The 19487-nt window shown below is 55.8% G+C and overlaps 1 protein-coding gene across 1 annotated transcript in view; it reads left to right on the top strand.

The window, feature by feature from the left end:
• The window catches only part of TTC7A (tetratricopeptide repeat domain 7A), a 120778-nt gene that overhangs the window by 56763 nt on the left and 44528 nt on the right, over positions 1–19487 (top strand). Inside the window, exons 9-11 of the mRNA XM_065890702.1 lie at positions 6640–6777; positions 8569–8652; positions 12532–12636. Coding sequence (XP_065746774.1) covers positions 6640–6777; positions 8569–8652; positions 12532–12636 — 327 coding nt within the window. The remainder of the gene's footprint in view (positions 1–6639; positions 6778–8568; positions 8653–12531; positions 12637–19487) is intronic.

Here is a 19487-nt window from a genome sequence, read left to right as displayed (position 1 = left end):
TGAACTCAGTTTTGAGTTTTCAGGACCAAAAGGACACTTAAAAATGCCCATCCACCCACCCACCTACTCATCTCTCCACCATCCAGTCTTGTTTGAGCAGCGACAGTGTGCTGAGCTGTGCCCAGCACTGGGGGTAGAATGAGGAATAGTTAAATCACAGCGCTCGTCCCAGGCGTCTTCCTACCCAGTGGAACATGTGTCCGGGGGCACGGAGGAAATCCCGGTCCCCAGATCAGAAGGAATTATCTCAGTCTGCTGAACCTCAAATGCATATTCTACTTGTTTTTTTTTTTAACACCTTTATTGGAATATAATTGCTCCACAATGGTGTGTTAGTTTCTGCTGTATAACAGTGTATCAGCTATACGTATACCTACATCCCCATATGCCCTCCCTCTTGCGTCTCCCTCCCACCCTCCCTATCCCACCCCTCTAGGTGGTCACAAAGCACGGAGCTGATCTCCCTGTGCTATGCGGCTGCTTCCCACTAGCTATCTGTTTTACATTTGGTAGTGCATATATGTCCATGCCACTCTCTCACTTTGTGCTGGCTTACCCTTCCCCCTCCCCGTGTCCTCAAGTCCATTCTCTACATCTGTGTCTTTAGTCCTGTCCGGCCCTTAGGTTCTTCAAAAACTTTTATTTTTTTTTTTTAGATTCTATATGTATGTGTTAGCATACGGTATTTGTTTTTCTCTTTCTGACTAGTGTTTGAAAGAACCATGTGTCAAAATCAGCCTGATTTTCTCAGTTGGGTAACCAGGAGGTACAGGGCTCTGCCATTTCTCAAATCTTGATCTAAGGCATAAAAATATGTGTTAGAGCAAACTGAATCCTCGAGCCCCTGTTTCGTTCAGCTGGGGGAGAAGCTTCTGCCGGTGTCAGGCTTTTGGGAGCTGAAAGGACACAGAGGCTTGGGTTGAGAGAGGGTGGGGGGGTGGGTAAGCCCCTGGGGCCTGGGATCCTGCAGGTTAATAAACTAACTGCCATCCGTGCCCAACATCAGGCCCCCAGCGACTTGCATCTTGAATTGGCCGTTCACAACCTGTGCAGCCTGGACAAGTCTCTTACCTCCCTGATCCTCGGTTTTCTGTAAAATGGGGCTAATAAGGTCTCTCTCGCAGGCATTGGGTGGATGAAGTAAGAAAATGAGCACGAAGCTGCCTGGTACATTGTGGGTGTTGAACATGTATTTGTTTTATCCTGATGACTACCTGGTTCTGAGTCATTAATTTTAGAAAACATTTAGATTCAGGTCTGGTTGGGAGAAAAATTGGTTTGAGGATATACTGTTTGGTTAAAAAAACAAAACAACACAAAAATGCTTCTTGGGCTTGATTCCATTCGGGTCTCATCAGATGAGCACAGATAGTTCCAGCTTCTGGCGCCCGGTTTGCTCTGACGTGAGGCCCTGCTGTGCTGAGGGCTGCAAGCGGAAAGGGTCTGTTAATGCTGCCAGCTCAGAAGCCTCGGAGCAGTGGAGGTGGGAGAGCCTCGCGCCCTCGTTGGCAGGAAGACTTCTGCTGTAGGAGCCCGATGCGCAGGAACGTGGGCTGGCGGGGGCCTGGCTGGGGCCGCCGTGTAGGTGGGACACGGCACAGAGCATGTTATTCCTTGGCTCTGTGGACTGGCGGCTCGAGAGCCGGTGGTGATGATGTCTGCCGGTGGGGGTGACAGCACGAGCAAACGGGACAGCATCCTCCAGGGAGGAGGGGCAGGGGCCAGGCAGACTGGCACCAGGAGACTCCTTTCTGGGGCGATTGTTGAGGGAGGTGAGCAGTGGGCCCTGAGGCTGGGTCCTTGGCCAGCAGAGAGGTTGTCCCTGAGAACAGGGCTGACGTGGTCCAAGGAGCTTGTTCTCTGCAGAGAAGCAGCACCTGAGGCCTGACTGAGAAAGTCCAGCCTGTGTTTTGCTTTGGTGCTTCCCTAAGCAGAGACATCTGAGGGCCTCTGATGGCACGGGCGGGGCTAGTGGACACTTCCTTGGAAGCACCTGGAGGCAGGGGAAGAGCCAGGGGTGAAGTCAGAATGTCTAGGCTCTAATCTGGGTCCTAAACCCCCTATCTGTATGCCTGGAGGAGCCTCCCTGGTCTCTCTGGGCCTCAGTTTTCTCATCTGTAAAATAGGACAGTAGAACGGGAGACGGTTGTTGTCAGCATTACGAGATACCACTTACAAAGTGCTCTACAAGTTAGTTCCCTTTCCTTCTCCTACCCTGCTTGTGTCCAGGATCAAAGGAGAAACAGGACTGGGCGAAGTGAAGGTCAGTGCTGTCTGTGGCCCTGCAGCCAGTGGAGGGTGGAGACCAGGGCTAGCAGAGGAGCCCACAAGACAGCAGGTGCTCAGGGCAGCAGAAGCCATCCTGGACTGGCTATCAGAGGTTCAGCCTTAATTCCTGGAGACCCTGCACACATTAGTACACCCTCTGGGGCTCAGTTTCCCTGCCTGCAAAGGGGGCATCAGCAGTTTCATCCTGCCCCTCTGTGGGGTTACTGTGAGATCATGGCAGTGATAATTCAGTTCCTAAAATGCATGGCACACACATGAGGGATGGCTGTTTGAGCAAGAACCATCTTGCCTGAGGTGTCACGTGGGCTGCCCCCACCTCGGGCAATGGCGATGCCCTTGTGGCCCCATATTTGCTTCATGGATACGTGTCCAAAGACCACAAGTGGGTCACACTGGATGATGGGGGGGTGGGGAGGACCACGTTTCTTTGGCTTTTCCTCTTCTGACCTGCTGGAGGCCTGGGGTGAACGTCCCTTAGTCTGGGGAGACTGCCCCTGGGAGGACAGCAGAGGGTCCAGGCTAGGAGCTTGTCTCAGGGAAAGCTGCTAGCCCTCCCTGGGATTAAATGCATGGATTAAATAAGAGCAGGGCGCCCCCAGAGGCGGGGGACCTGGGGGTTTTGCAGGGGAAAACAGAGGAGAATAGCCTGCCATTATCCCAACACCAGTAAGGAGTATGGTGTTGAGAAGACCATTTAGTTTCTGCACGATTCACGTCTCTCACTGCATCTGATCTGGAGGATGGCCATGTGAGGGCATTTAAACGGTGGAAGGGAAAGAGTGTGACTGGGACCAGTTAAAGGCAGGCTGCTGGTGGAGCTGGGAGCACTGCGTGGCCGGAGGGAGGTGGGTGCAGTAGAGGAGGGAATGGGACACCTGGGGTGCCCTGCGTGGGGCTTGGAGCCCCCAGAGGCTCTGAGGCCCTGTGCGCTGAGGCCTGTTCTGGCCCCTGAGCTGCAAGTGAACTCCCACCCTGTTGCCAGTCCCCCGAGGCGGCTGCTTTTTCTGCCCCAGTTCTCCCCACCCCACCCTGTTGCATGGTTATGTACACATGCTGCCCAGCTGCCCTGCAAGCACTGGAGCATTTCACTGCAGCCCTGCCCCGAAGCCATAGCAACCACTCGGCAAACTTCTGCTTTTGGCTTTCCTTTGGGGACCCACGCTTCCCTCTTGGCACAAGTGCCAAGTCCTGAGGACCCCCGAGAAGATGCCTTCCCCACTGTCTGTGTGTTGGGGGGCGGTCCCCAGGCAGAGGAGATGCTGCTGTGAGCCCCTCTTCTGTTCCTGTCCTTCTGACCTAAATGCTTGCCCAGAGCTGGAAATTCATGCCTCCCTCCCACCAGGCACACACATTCAGAGACGCTGTTCTCTTAAAGGTCAAGGTCTAGGGCAACAGGAGGAAGTTTCCACACCAGGCCCAGAGATCCTTCTCTTTCTACTGTCACTTGAGAGTGCTGTGTGCAGGCCTGTGCTGGGGCTGGGAGGCTCGAGATGAGCGAGATGCATCCCTGCCCCGAGAACCCATGAGCCAGTGGGGTGTGCAGGGGCCCGGGTATGTTCCCTGGGTTGGGAGAGGATGTGGCGGGGGGGGCAGCCTCGCCTGCTGAGATAAGTCGGGGACAGTGGCCGAAGGAAGGGATCCTTGAATTGAGTTTGAGGAGCCAGAAGGCATCCACATTGACAGACGGAACAAAGATGGGCCTCGGTTAGGAGAGGGAGCTGCAGGGAAGGACCTGGGAGCTAGTGGAGAGAAGCTGGCCAGGTGGGCAGCGTCTCATGGCAGCCACAGAAAGTGGGCGAGTTGGGAGTTGGGGTCTGGCAGGGGCTGCACCTGGAGGATAGGCCGACCAGAGCTCACTGCTCACCATCCCCTGCATGAGACTAGTCTGCATGGGTGGGTCCCTGATCCTGGATATGTCCTGCAGGCAGCCTTCCGTCAGGACCTCTCTCTCCCACCAGAGTTTTAGGTCAGATCCGCTCACTGTGTTCGTTGTGTACTGCGGCTGCGTCCTGTTTCCATAGCCCCTCCCTGAGTGCAGGGACTGTGTCTCCCATCCTCTCATTCCCTGACCTCCTGCCCCCGACCCCACCCCCACTGCTGCCTGATGGGGGCCCACCCAGGGCGGCGAGAGCTGGGGCGTTGCTGGAGGTGGAGGAGTGGGGAGGTCCCCGGCCAGGCACAGAGCGAGTTTTGTGCTTCTCACTGTGGTAGTTCCTGCCATGGCTCTCCTTAGAATCTCTTCTCTCTTCCTGTTGCTGCCTGTGTGGGTGGATATCACTCGGAAGGAGGGGGATTTCTCTGGCACTTTCCCTCTCCATTCCTCTCCCTTAACCCTTTGGCACCTGACCGTCAGCTCTTGTTTACCAGGCTGGCACTGGTGCTCAGCTTTTCTGGGGATATCCTGGCATCCCTGGCGCCCTTTCCTGGGGCAGGTCCACGCCCGTCCGGGCGGTGGGCAGCCCTTGCCTATTGTACCTAGAAGGGCAGCCATCAGGACCCCTGGCCCCTGGCCTGCCTTACTGAAATGCCCCCCGTGGGTGAGTCACATCCTTGGGTCTTAAAGGCATTTTGGCTTCCAGAAGCCTCTGTGGGAATGCGCTTCAGGCCTGCACGGTAGGACACGTCCAGAGCCTACAGTCCAAAGGCTGTTGAGCTTCTGCCTCTGCAGTCATCACCCAGGGGAGCCTCAGCCCCTGACCTGGAGGAGGGGATAGTAGTCCTGCCCGGAAGAAGGTTGTGAGGACCACCTGTGGACGCATTGTTTGAACCTGACCAGTGGGGATCTGGGTTTTAAGAGTCAGCAGGTCCCTTTTATTCTGTCAAAAAGGCCAAGTTCTTGGATCTGCAGTCCTTGGTGGGGAAGTAGAGGAGGGCGAGTCCCAACTCTTGGAAGGGGGTTCAGCCTCTTCTACAGATGGAGGGGGATGCTGGGAAGAGACCCCTTTGGCAGAGGGGAGAAGAGGCAGGAGAGGGGAGGATGCTGGGAGCAGCCAGTGGGGGCATCTGGCCAGAACCCAGCTTTGCTTCAGCTCAGGCACAGCCCTCAGTGTGTGTGTGTGCCTGTGTGTAGGAGACATGGGGGGCCCAGAGCATCCCCAGCCTGGTCCCCACCCCGCGGGGGATCCCCATGACTCCTGTTTAGCTACTCCTGAGCCTGAGTGCTGTCCCCAGGGTGTGAGTGTACAAGAGAGGGTAGGACCACAGGCCACAGAGCAAGGGTCCCCAGTTCCTGATGGGGAGATTTCACCCTGATGGGGTGATACAGAGTTCCCCCCTTCAGATCGTACAGAATCGCCCACTCCTAAAGCACGTTTCCCCTTGCCCCTCCCCTCCCTGAGCAGCAAACCCCGCCCCCCCCAGGCAGCTCTGAGCTATTGGACTCCTGAGTGCCACATGCCAAGCACAGAGACCCCGGGTTTTGAGGAGGGACAGAGAGGAGGGTTCCATAGTCAGAAGGAGTCAGGGATAGATCTGGGCTGGACGCAGGGGTGATGGGAAGGAGGTATGAGGTTCCTTATCAGAGGGACTTCGGGGGCCTGCAGAGGAAGAGAAGAGGGCACAGAGGGGCCACAGCCCAAATGCCCGTCCTGTGACTCAAGCTGCAGAGCCGCCCATCTGATCTAGTCTGTTCCAGATGCTATCTGAAGCTCTTTCTGTGGGTGGACGGTTACAAGCACACAAGGAGCTGTCCCCCAGAACAGCTGGCCTGTATCCTCAATAATGCCAGTATCCTGGAGCCAGGCAAGGGCTGCAGGACTCTTCCCATGAAAGGGGGCACTAGAGACATGGCACCAATCCTGGATTGGATCCTGGCACGATGACTACCAGAAAGGCCATCAATGGGACAGGCGGCGAAATCTGGATATGAGCTGGTATTAGAGAATAGAAATAACGGTGTTCCACTTCCTGAATTTGGCATTCGTGTTGTGGTTATAGAAAGACTGTCCTCTTTTCTTTAGGGGTGGAGGGCCAAGTTGCCTTAACTGACTACTACTACTACTGTTACTACTATTAGTAGACAAAGCCAGTGTGGTCAGTGTTAACAATCGGGTTTGCTGCTGTGGTACTGTTCTTGTGGCTTTTCTATAGCTTTGACTGTTTGCAGAATAAAACACTGAAGTTCAGGAGCATGGGCCCTCAGGACTGCTGTCTCACCCCAGCCCGGGCTGTGGGTGGAGGGTTTGCTCTCTGTCCTGGGGGTGAGGAAAGGCTCTGGCTGGTTCTAGGAGTGTGGCCTGGGTCAGCGGCGAAAGGGCGACGGTCACTGGGCCTCAGAGGCAGGGGCCCTGTGGGGACAGGCACCTGCTCATTTTCTGTCCTTGCTCTTTCCTAAACCGTGTCTCCCCACAGGCTACTCGGGATGTGGTGCTGAGCCGGGCACCGGAGCAGGAGGAGGACCGGGCAGTGAGCCTGCGGAACGCTGCGGCCATCTACGACCTCCTGAGCATCACGCTGGGCAGGAGGGGCCAGTACGTCATGCTCTCCGAGGTACAGCCTCCTCCGCTGCCCCTCCTCTGCCTCCACCAAGGGGTACAGCTCTGTTCTTGGGAGACCCAGCTGGGGACTGTCTTATTTCCAGTGCCGCGAGGGCTGCCTTTCACTGGCAGGGTGGTTTTTGTTTGTTTGTTTTACAGATTTTTTTTTTTTTTTTTTTTTTGCGGTACGCAGGCCTCTCACTGCTGCGGCCTCTCCCGTTGCGGAGCACAGGCTCCGGACGCACAGGCTCAGCGGCCATGGCTCATGGGCCCAGCCACTCCGCCCCATGCGGGATCCTGGACCGGGGCACAAACCCGTGTCCCCTGCATCGGCAGGTGGACTCTCAACCACTGCACCACCAGGGAAACCCTGTTTTACAGATATTTTCATGTGTTTTTTCTTGTGAAAGAGCGCATGGTGTTGTATAGAGAAGCACAGGAGGAAAATTATGCACCCCTCAGTTTCCCCCAGAGGTGATGCTGGTCTTCTGTGACTACCTGTCCTGGCAGGGTTCTGAGCTGGGTGTGGTCGGGATCCTGGAGCACACCCGCTGTATTGGGCAGACACTGCCGGGGCAGTGCTCCATGGGCTGGGCCCAGAGGGTGGTCCCTCTCCAGGATGTGGGGACCAGGAGCACAGAGCTGCCGCTCTCTCCTGCCCCCTCCCCACAGTGCGAATGGCTTGCGCACTTCTTTGAGCTTTCAGATCCAGGCTGGGATCAAGGGTGGCATGGGGACCCTCGTCCCCTTGTACGGGTGGCCCTCTTGGCGGCAGATTCTCTTTGCACGTGTTTGGGAGGGCTCCCGAGAGGAGGGGCGGTCACGCCTGCTGAGCCCTTACTCACACCGAGGCACCGTGCGAGGTGCTTCCAGAAGATACCTTCTTTAACGTGGGGGGATAAGCGGTCTCTCAAGTTCACCAGTGAGGAAGGCGAGGCCCAGAGAGGTGGGTTTCTGCCCAGGATGGTGCAGGGAGTGCAGTTGAGCCAGCACGGGGGGACCCAGGCCACCAAGCTCTGAAAGTACCTGCTGTGTGGTCCTGTACCCCTCACCTCTGTCCCCCACCCGCCTGACCACGGGCACACAGTGAATCCTGACCTCGAATGCTGGCTTCTGCCTCTGTCAGCTGGAACCACTTCTGTTGGTGACTCTCAGATCTCATAGGCAGCGCCTGACTCAGAGTGGCCCAGGATCAGAGTGGCCAGGGAACAGACGGTTTTTCCCGGTGGTCGTAGAGAAGAGCGGAAGGAAGCCTGTACGTTTGGGCAGCGTTTTATGCACGGGCTTTAGAGTCGGTACGTCTGCCACTGACTGGCCCTATGACGGTGGCAAGTCGTTCACTGAGCTTCAGCTTCTTCATCTGTGAAGTGGGGGGTAATTAGAGAACCCGCTTCACTGGGTTGTTGGGAAGAGTAAATGAGTTAAGACACGTAGAAAGCTGAGTATGGTGCCAGGCACAGTAGTAAGAAGAATTGTCAGCTGTTATTATTTTTATTGGATGTTTACATTTTGAAAGCACTTTAACTAATCTCATTTGGTTTTCACCATCGCCCTTGTGAGGTGTTCACATGATACGGAGGTGGGAACCGAGGGCCAGAGAGGGTGAGAGACTTGCACAAGGTCACACAGCATGCGAGTGGCAGAGACAGGTTACCCCTGGAGTTTTCCGACAGGAACCAAGTATGAGCTCTGGCGACCTCCTGCGGGAAGCGACTTGGGCAGAGATTCCCCTGGAAGGGTATGGGGTGGGCTGGTGTGGGAAGGACCCCTAGAGGGGAAGTACTGACCGTCTCCCTCTCCCCAGTGCCTGGAGCGAGCCATGAAGTTTGCATTTGGAGAATTTCACCTTTGGTACCAAGTGGCCCTCTCCATGGTGGCTTGTGGGAAGGTAAGACCCAGGGTGCGCTGGGGGTTGTACGCTCACCCTTGGCGGGGGAGGTGGTCTGCTCTCCTCTAGTCCTTCCCAGAGGTGGGTGGAGGGCGGGGCAGTGATTCAGAAATATTGTCCGGCAGCTGATTTTAATCTCCAGGGAATGAGGGGCATGAAGGGTCACACACAGACCCCTGTGTGAATCTGGTTCCTAGCTGTGAGTTATGACTGTGCCAGGTAGGCAGGTGTGTCTGTGGATGCTTTCCTCCGAGTACATGTGCACGCCTGGGGCATCGTAGCATTTCCGCCTGTGAGTTGGTTGGTGTGACTGCCTGAGGCAGGCATGGACATGGGTTCCAGGCGAGGGGAACGTTGTTCCATTTGGGCCGCAGCTCTCTTCCTGCCCAGGAGGGAGCGTGGCATCAGGAAAGGACATCCGGAACTCACCTAGGAGGGAGCAGGGGCCCCCCCTCCCCTGAGGGAGTGTGGAGGGAGCGCTTCGAGGAGAGGAGGACGAGGCCGGGGGTGGTCAGGAGGAACCCTGCTCAGTGCGGGGCTGACCTTATTCCAGTTTCCAGACCTGTGTTTGCTCTCCACCCGCCAAGCTCTGCCCCAGCACCCACTGGTTTTCCCTCCCATGAGAATCACACTTACGTAAGCCGCTATTCTCAGCAGTGACATGAAAGGAAAACCTTTCCGGAGCTGGGCGCTGAGGGTGTTGGGGCTGAGGATGCTACGAAGGCAGGAAGTGAGGAGGCATGAGCTCGCAGATGGTTCCAAGAGCTGTAACACCCGGAGCCCATTTGTGGGGCTGAGGGGATTCCTCCCTGCCCCCCGTCCCGCCCCGACCCGTCCCGTCTGCGCCACCTGCCATTTCTAGCCCCGCAGCCATCTCTGAGGAGGGCCCTCCCGGCCTTGCCAGCAGCTCCTCCATGAATGGAGGGTGGCCAGGTCCTGGCAGGAAAGGGCAAGAAGGGCAGGTGCTGCAGCCTGACAGGTGGGAAGGGCCCGGAGAGGTGAAGCCGAGAATCAAGTGGGAGCCTTCTCTGCACCCCACTTCCCTTGCCAGGCATTTGTCTTCCCAAACCTCTTCCCCTTCCCCCATCACACGGGCCACCTCCCCGAACATCCTGAAGTCATGACATGACGTACCCTGGCTCTGCACTCCGCAGGGTCTCGTCGAGGCTCAGAGTTCAGAACACAGACAGGGCGAGGCCCTCGGGGTGGCGAGGTGCTGGAGCTCGTGTGGAGCCTGGGCAGACAGCTTGCAGTGGGTTGCGACAGCTTCTTCCCACCTCCAGGGAACAGAGAAGGAGCCTCTAGTCTTGTAATAGTGAGTATGGTCCAAGAGGCCCAGGGCCAGGTTCTCACCCTTCTGGGGGTCATGGACCCCTTTGAGATGCTGAGGAAAGTGGTGGTGACCCCTCCTGAGAAGAGTGCACTGTGCTCAGAAGTTATCGTTAATTTCTGGGGGTGCTCCTGGAAGCCCCCCCAGTCTCAGGAAAAGGTGTCACGTTACAGGGTCTTCAACCTCCTTACTGAGAAGAGCCAGGCTCAGAGAGGTCCAGATGCAGCCTGGCATACCCCTGGCATACCCCAGGATCCGGGGAGCTGGTGTCCAGACCAGCAAGGTGGATACGAGAATGGCCTTACAGGCAGGAGGTTGGGGTGATCAGTGAGCTCGTCACGCGTGGGGCCCCACAGGCTGGGTTACACCCACCCCTGCATTCAGTGCATCAGGAGATGGTTCTGGAAGCGCACTCTCCACCCCCCGCCCCTCAGGAACCCCGCGCACTGGATCGGTCTGCCGGGTTGGCTCAGGCAGCCCTCGGAAGCGTGGCCAGACCTCGCCTTTGTCAAGAGCCTAAGGTGGGAATCAAGGTTCTGTACCTGCGATTGTGCGCAGAAGGTGAGGCCGAGCGGATATCAATATATCTGGCACCTCCACCTGCAGGAAGAGAGGAGGAGTTCCATGGCGTGATTTAGGTCACTCCTCTTGGTCTCCTCGGCAATCACAGTGGCTGCGTTGCTAGGTAACCAGAATGACAAAAAAAGAGCCCGCAGCTCCGACTGTGGAGTCCTCAGATGGCTCCTTAAATAGCAGTGTTTTGTGGTCTGGGTAGGGGTGGGACGTGGAGGGTCAGGGTTAGAGAAGCCCGTGTTTCAGGGATGCAGAGGTCAGCAGCCAGGGAGGGGGCAGGCCTGCTGGAGTGTGTGGGCAGAGGGGGCTGTGCTGAGGGAGCTGGGAGCGACCTTCACGGGAGGGGGTCTCCGGAGAGGGGGATGGCCTGGTAGCTCTTGCAGAGCCCCTCACCTGCCTCCCTCGCCCCAGCCCAGGCCGAGTACCTCCCTCCCCTGCAGCCTCCCAGCCGGTCATATGCTAACACCCTCTTGGTCTCATACCTTCTTCTTTCATGAGAGAGCAGTGTGGTGGGGACTCTGTCCTCTCTCCCCCGCCTTTCTGTGGGCACCTGACAGGCAAGAGCCATGGCCTCTTCCCCCTCCATGCAGTGACCCCACATCCCCCAGCCGCATGCTTGGGGCTGAGAAAAGCTCTCCTTTCTCAGGGGGGAAAGGAAAGAGAGCTAGAGAAAGGCAGGGGTCCAGAGTGGACGCAGACCAGTGGGGCCCCAGGTCTCCATCAGTCATTCTCCACACTGTGCTGTGGACAGGAGAGTCCTCTAGATCCCCCATTTCCCCAGCGGGGCCTGGAGTGGCTGGGGAGGATGAGAGCTAACTAACGGCTGGGAGCTAGGCCCACTGCAGGGCCCAGCTTGTGGGAATTGTAGTTACACACACTCACCATGGTTACAAGCTTACAGCCAGACTGCTCAAACCCCAGCTCAGCCACTTAGGGGCAGTGTGGCTTCAGACACACTATTTAACTTCTGTGCATTTCAGTTTCCTCATCTGTAAATAGGGACATAGCTACCTACCTCATAGAGCTGTGAAAAGCAAATGACTTCATATTTGTAAAGCAGTTAGAACAGGGGTCAGCACACTTTCTGTAAAGCGTCAAAGAGTAAACATTTTTTTTTTTTTTTTTTTTTTTTTGCGGCTCAGCGGCCATGGCTCACAGGCCCAGCCGCTCCGCGGCATGTGGGATCTTCCCGGACCGGGACACGAACCCGTGTCCCCTGCATTGGCAGGCAGACTCTCAACCACTGCGCCACCGGGGAAGCCCCAGTAAACATTTTTGACTCTGCGGGCCAAACAGTCTCTGTGGGAACTACTCCACTCTGCTTTTGCCCCACGAAAGCAGCCATAGGCAGTAGCCACATGAATGGACGTGGCCAAGTTCCAATAAAACTTTATTTACAAAAGCAGGCAGAGGGCCAGATTTGGCCTGTGGGCTGTGTTTTGCAGACCTTCCGCACTTGGCCATCCTCAGCACAGTCTAGTGTGGCCCCATCCCCACGGTTTCTCTCCTGCTGCTTCTCTGCCGGCCTTTATGCTCCCCGCACTCCCCACCACTGGTCCCGCCTCCAGTCCCCATGTGGGCTTATCCTCATCTTGCCACCTATAAACTGAGGGTGTTGAACTCAGGGGTCTGAGATAATTCCTTCTACCTCTAAAATTTCTGTGGTTCACATTTGAAATCCTTTTGAAGAGCTTCCCTCTGTTGTCACCTTAGCTCTTATCACATCACTTCTGGGCAAGGGTCACAGCCTTCATTCTCCAGATGAGGAAACTGAGACCCGGCGGGGGGGGGTGGGGGGGACTTGCCTGCCACCACCGCCTGGGCTCCTCCCGCTGGGCCTCTTCCTGGCTCGGGAGGAACGGGGCGCAGAGCCGGGGCTGGCTGTTTGGGAGCTGCCCCCACTGTGGGCATGAGGCACCCAGCCTGCCGCAGCGCAGGGCTGTGAGTGACTGTGTTGCCCACCCTTTCTCCTGCAGTCATCCTATGCTGTGTCGCTGCTGCGGGAGTGCGTGAAGCTGCGGCCCTCGGACCCCACGGTGCCCCTGATGGCCGCCAAGCTCTGCATAGGGTCCCTGCACTGGGTGAGTGAGCTACGGGGTCAGGGCCCAGGTCCTGGTGGCTTCCTGTGGGAGGATGGTGGCAGGTGGGCGCCAGGTGATCGTGTGCGTACCTCGCTGTGTGTGTAAGGGGTGGGGGAGCATGGGGAGCTTCGAGGCGGGCGGGCCTGGAGGGGAGAGGGGGGTGGAGCATGGCTTCTGAGAAAACTCCAGCCTCCATCCCCAACTCAGGATGGTGTCAGGTTTGTGGTTCAGCCTTGAATGTCTCCAGGGAGCCAAATGTGGAGTCAAAAGCTGCCCAGCAGCAGGGGCAGCCCAGCAGCAGGGGCAGTGGGCAGGACCTTGGAGTTACCTGGGCCAACGCACCATTTGGAGTCAGAACCAGCTCCGGGCCAGTGGGAAGGTGGCCTCTCCGTCAGCCCCCTCCTTCCTCTGGGCTCCAGCCCCCTGGTCCCTGCCTTGTGCTCAGCTCCCTGCTTACCACTCTGCTGAGGTGGCTGAACTAAAGATGAGCTCAACGTGTGCCCTCTGCCCAGCAGCACTTTACCTCGAGGAGGTTAGCAGGGGGAGTGAGCAAAGAGCCCTGGGCCAGGAACCCAGGGTCCCAGGCCTCGCCTTGGTGCTCCCTCCGCCAGGCTCCCAGCTGCTGCTCCCAGCCCGGAGGGTCTAGCGGCGGGGCCTCTGCACGGCTGTCTCCTCTCGCTGGGAGCCCCTTTCCCTACACTCCTGGCTTCCTCAGGTCCACATCAGCCTCCTGGTGTCGGAGGAGGCCCTATTTCCACCCCCTTGAGCGACACGGAACAGTGCAGCATCTCGGCCATGTGTTGGCTGTCAGCCCCACCCACATCTCCTCTCTTCAGGCTAAATAAGCCCAGTTCCTTCATTGGCCCAGCATCTCCCAAAAGGGGAGCTTCTCCCATACATGGTCCTCCCCTTCCTGACGTCGTGACACCCCAGCCTACCCTCGCTGTCAGGTGCCCAGCTTGTTCCAAGGCAAAGGGGCCAGGCTCCAGATGCCTGCAGCAGGCACTTCAGAATTAGCAGCCTCTCCAACTCCTCCAGTCCTGGGAAGGGAGACTCTGCCAGGTATCCTGAGGACCCTCTCCGAGGGGTCCCTGCCTCACCACCCAGCGGGCCTCATCCCACCTGTGCTGCAGGGACTGACTCCCTCGCACGATTGGTAGAGGGGGGAGGAAGCGGCACCTTTCCCTCTGTTCCCTGGTCCTCAGGTCCCCATGTATGATATGCACATATGGCCCTGCCTTGGCCCCAAACGACTGTGGATGATGGGGGAGGGAAGAGCATTGCTTTTGGCCCCAGGCTTTATGATGTTTTTCTATAAGACTGATCTATAATAGGCTCTAGGCATTTGGAAGAGGCTTCGTGATGAGGTGGGTAAGAGTTTCACTGTTCCTCATATGTGGCATAAATGACATAAAGTATGGAGAGGGCCGGACAGGTCAGGGAGGCTTCCAGGAGGAGGCGGCCATGGACTGGGCTTCGAGGTGGGCCAGTGGCGGGCCCTTCCATCACAGCTTGCTTTCCTCAGCTGCATGATTAGTGGGGAAACTCGTCCCCCAAGTGTTTTTAGGGAGACTGTTAGCGTCTTACACCCCAGAGGGTAGGGTGCCGTTGAGATGTGGGTGCCGGCAGAGTGGGGACCCAGTCTGAGCGCATTGCGGCAGTGGGTGGCGTGAGCCGGAGGATGCAGAGGGTGGGCTCGTTGACCCGTGGCTCACACCCCTGTGTGTTCCCAGGGCTCCTGAGAGGGGCCTCAGGTGCATCCCTGGGATGAAGCCCAAATACCCGCCTTGCCAGGAGTGGGGCGGGGAGGGCATCTGTGCTCCCAAGGGCTGCCAGCTCTGAGTTGGCTGTGGGTCCACCCAGCCAATGGCCGCCCTTGCTGGGAAACCCTAAATGTAGGTCTCTCCGCAGCAGAGGAGCTGTTTCCCCCAGCAGCATAATTACAGTGATTATGTGCATTCAGATTACATGGTAATAAAATTAGGATCCAGTCAGTCCAAATTGAAAACAGATGAGTTAGGAGCAAAGTAATCAATGACAACGTAAATAGAAAAGCCCAAAAGGAAACTTAAACATGCAGACTGGACCTCAGAACTGGGGAGGAGGGTGAGTTGTTTAACCTCACCGGAGAAGTTTATTTGGGTTTGGGGGCTGGTTTGAGCCAGGGTTTAACGCGGGTACAGGCTAGAGCGTGGTCCTGCTGGAGGGCTGGGGCTGGGCTCCAGGCAGCCTTCCCTGCCCTGAACAAAACCTTCTGTGCCTCCCTACCTGCCTTGGACACTTAGCACAAGGCATTGCGTTTTTTGCTGCATGTGTGTTTCTTGAAGGCAGGAACTCACTCTCTTCTTTCTTGAAACCCTAGCCCAGAGTTAATGCCTAGTGCTTACTGGATGGATCCTGCTTGCCAGTGAGCACAATCACTCGTGGAGGAATTCTGCCTTGTTTGGTACTTGCCTTTCTGTCTAAACGGGGAGCTTCTTCACTTACTGTTTCTCACACCCTCAGCCCTTCTCTCCCACAAAGAACCCTGCACATAACAGGTGTTGAGAAATACAGAATAACACCTGCTTCAGCAGTCCACGAGGGACAGGTGTGGGAAGTCTACATCTGGCTCACGGTTCTCCCTGGCTCCCTGGGTTGGCGCTGGGCTGAGAGCACGCTGTAGGTGGCCCGGGGCAGCCTGTTCCCCTAGGAGACCAGGAGAGGGGCAGCCCAGCACTCTCTGTCCTCAGGGCCGAGAGCAGGAAGAATGGGTCTGACGGGCGGGCAGAGGGGTGCTGGTGCTTTATAACCGGGCACAGATCCTGCAAGGCGACCCATGCCACCTCCGCCTCCTGCCTTCACAGCTGTCCTGGCTCACCTCAGCCCCCAGCAGGCCCAGCCATTGCCCAGCCAAGCCCCATGAGCTGGGGCCCGAGATCTGGGGATAAACAGTTTGGCCCGGGTTGCAGGAAGGGAGGCTTAAACTGGGACACTGGAAAAACGAGTTGTGCTGGGTGAAAGCGGACCAGGTGGCCGTGTGCCCAGAGGTGGAGCACCTGCTGTCCCCGTGTCCTGTCCTTATGCCCAGAGCCAGTGTAGGATGCTCCAGACTGGGTCTGGGTCTGAGATCAAGGTTGCCCCTGGGTGAGGGCGGGTGAGGAGGGGCCTGGGCAGAGGTGCTGGCATGGGCCCATGCTGGCTGCCCTGGGTTTGAGAGCACCGGCCCCTCTGCTTAGCCTGAGGCTTGCCTCGGTGGGGGAGGGCGTCCCAGACTCTGACCCAGCGACAGTAGTGGGGCAGCCCCCTGCCTCAGCATGACCAGCATCTTGCCGGTGTCCCCAGCCAGTTATTTGGGGCAGGAGAAAAGGGAGCTGTAAATATTTTTTCACATCCCTCCAAACACAATTAGTTCAAATTCATTTAATTAAAAAAGTTAAAACCTTTCTAGGAGGATAGGAGATGGGGGTGTGCCTGTGTGTCACACACAGAAGGAGAGGAGGTTGTGGAATGGAAAAGCGGGCCATGCTCATCTTTGGAAAGGTCTGTGGTGCTGTCCCTCGGCCTCTTCCCCCAAGGGGGTGGGATGGGATGGTAGAAAGAGTGCAGGCTTTGGAGGCTGAGAGGATAGGGTTCGGATTCCTAGCTGTGTGACTTTGGGTGAGTCATTTACCCTCTCTGTGCATCATCAGTAACCTGGAAACAGTTACATCCACTGTTACAGGGTGGCTCCGACTACCAGAGCTGAGCAGTGTCCCTCTTATTTAGCATGTGGGAGGTACCTGGTAAATGGCAGCCATCCCTGTAGCAGACTCTCAGGAAGGATGTGCCTTTGTGTTTTTGCCTTCATTTTTGAGATTCAGGGATGGGGAGGGCCAGGAAGATGGATTAAGTGTTCAGGAGGCCAGAAAGAATGCCAGCTCTCCTGCCACGAGCTTGTGGAAATTAGGAAGCGTACCTGTTCCTTCCAGGAAGAAAAAAGTGCATTTTCAGTAGAGCAGATAACAACAGGTCCTGGATCCTATGGGCAGCAACTAAGGAGAAACTGGAGGTGCTGTTTAAGCAGAGCTCTGGGGGCTCAGAAATGACCTTTCTCTGGTTCCCAGGGAGGGAAGAAGAGGTGAAGATTCCAGGGGTACAAGCTCTTTGGCCCACGGCGAGATGAACCGGGCAGCCTGAGCCGGAGCAGAGTGTACAGGCCAGGAGCCTATCTGTGTGGGGACCAAATGAAGAGAACTGGAGAGATGCAGGAACTTGGAAAGGCGTGGGAACGCTTTCCGTACTTACAGAAAGCAAAAGCAAAGGGTCAAAACGTTACATCCTTCGATGCATCCTTTTCCCAAAGGGACAGAGAGGAGAAAAATGAAGACCCACAGAGGGCAGCCGTGAATCAGGCAGCTCAGAAAGATCCAAATGTAGACTCAGAAGACCTGGGTTGGAAATTCAGTTCTCTCACTTACCAGCCGGGTGACCTTGGGTAGGTCCCCTAAGCACCCTGTGCCTCAGAGCCTAAGCTGTAAGACACCCCTTCCATCAAGTGGCTGCCATGCTATGACACGCCAGGTGGGCACCCAACTGCTCTAGAATTGCAAGGGAGGAAGAGAGAGAGGATCTCCACCTGGGTTTTGTGACGAAGTTACATGGCCTCCACAGGAAAGGAGGTATTAAAAAGCAGTGTAGGAGGAGAATGGTTGAAAGCTTTGGAAACCCCTCACCCTGCAAGTATTTTGATGAGCAAGGAGGTCCCAGTGCTGTAACCCGAGCAAATCTTGCAGAAGCAGCGGCACAACTCCAGAGCCATTAGCTGTTAACTTTGGAGGCCACAGGAGGAAGTATGTGGAGACTGGAAAGGGCAGGTGAGATGCTAGACGCCTGGGTGGTTGTAGATGGGCAGGCGCTGGGTGGATCAGTCAGCAATCTACTTTTCACACTGTAGATTGAGACCCATTAGTGGACTGTGAGATAGAACTTTTTCAAAAAAGAAATAGACAATCACAGAATAGCATAGAAAATATCCGAGTGTATTACCCACGGTAGAGGTGAGTATTGTGACAGGGTAGGTGGGTGGTTACACGTATGTGTGTCCCAGACCACGGGACAGAGAGGTTGACCGACCTGGCGCAGCTGACTGCACAGGGAGACCCCGCTGTCCTTGCGTAGAGTTGCTCCTTATCTGAGACGAAGGGTCAGGCCAGAGACAAAAGGCAGACAGTGGTGCCCCCTCTCTGGATTCCAGGAGGGTCTTCGATGCCACTTCCTGATTTGTCAGTGAGCTCATGTAGCTTTAGACGACAGCGACTCTATTCAGATGGCACTCGCCACATGCATTAGGCTGAGAGTTAAAAAAAATTCTGGAAGATTAACTATAGATCTAAAATCACAACCAATAATAAGAGTAGTAGTTTATGTTTATTCAAGCACCGTTCTGAGCATCCATTGTGTCTTTATCTCATTCAGTCCTCCCCGCAACCCTGTGAGACACACGCCCGTTATCCTCATTTTACAGAAGAGGGAACGGAGGCACAGCAAAGTGAAGTGACTTGCCCAAGGTCACACAGTAAATAGCCACGCCAGGATTTGAGCCCAGGAAGCCTGGCCCCAGAGCTTGTGTTCTAAGCTGCTAGGCCGTCCTGCTCTCTGCATGGAAAATTTACCCGTGGGCATGGTGCTGACTCTGGATTTAGGTGGGATTGTCACACTCCAGAACAAAGGTGGCAAAGCTGTATTTTCAAGGGCTTTAGGATTCCCCCGGCTGTCTTAGATGAACAGGAGTTGTGCATTATGTATATATATTTTTAATATATATTTTATATTTGAAATACATACATATTGGGGTTTTTTGTTGATTTTTGATGTGACTTTTTCCCTTTTGCTAGCTAGTTAGAGGATCCATGTATAAATCTATTAATACCGTATGGTATCATATTGTATATTATCACATTTAAGAGAATTGATGATACTTCTTTTTGTTCAGAATCCCATGACTCCACATGCAAAAAACTGTTTTGTGGTAGGTAAGAGAAATCAAAATGGTGTCGGCCATGTAAGAAAATGGTCCGTTGAAGCCTCGTGGGTTTGACTTGAGACAGATGCTGACACCACACTTAAAGACCGTTTTAACCTATGTGGGCAAGGCTGGCAAGTACTGGCCCAGGACAGCTACTCACCTGGGGTCAGAGGGGACCACAAGTTGGACAAGCTAAGGATACGTTGTCACTTTTTAAAGCTAAAGGATGGTGAGCTTTGTTAATCCAGGATATGATATATATAAACTGGAGAGTCATTTTTCCCTGTTTGCCAATAATTGCCGAGCGTTGTTCCTGGCACCCTCTGTGCCTGGGCTGCCGGAGATAGAAGCTGGCATTTGCTGAGGAAGGACATGGCCGTGAGCAGAGCGCACACACGTGGAGTGCAGGAGGTTTCTGAATTCTGTTTATAACGTGTACTTGGTGGTTTATGAAAAAGCTCGCCCCTGTTTGAATGGGGCATAATGATGCCTAAAGACAGTGTGGGAGACCAGCTGCACCAGCAGTAGGGATATTAACAAGGAGGCAACAGCTCACCTACCCTTCCCTTGGTGCCTCCTGCCCGCCCCCTGCCACGAGGCCTCCTTGGACAGCCCCAGCCAGGAGGTTGCCCGCTCTTGGGGAGCTCCCATGGCCCCAGGCCGGCACCATACAGTGGAGCCTTAATTAAGAGCCACCTTAAAAAAAAAAAAAAAAGAGCCACCTTGTCCTGTGGGGTCTCTCCCTCCTTAGGGATTCCGTGTGTGCTCATCCGGGCATCCTGCCCCTGTGTCATTGGGCCTCCCCAGCCAGGCCCAGCATAGAGCCTGGTACCGCAGAAGCCTCAGTGGAGGTTTGTGGGGAGGA

This window comes from Phocoena phocoena, chromosome 14, assembly GCF_963924675.1.
Source record: "Phocoena phocoena chromosome 14, mPhoPho1.1, whole genome shotgun sequence".
Classification (NCBI taxonomy): domain Eukaryota; kingdom Metazoa; phylum Chordata; class Mammalia; order Artiodactyla; family Phocoenidae; genus Phocoena; species Phocoena phocoena.
Note: the sequence above shows the minus strand (reverse complement) of the source record. Positions and strands in the feature narration are given on the sequence as shown.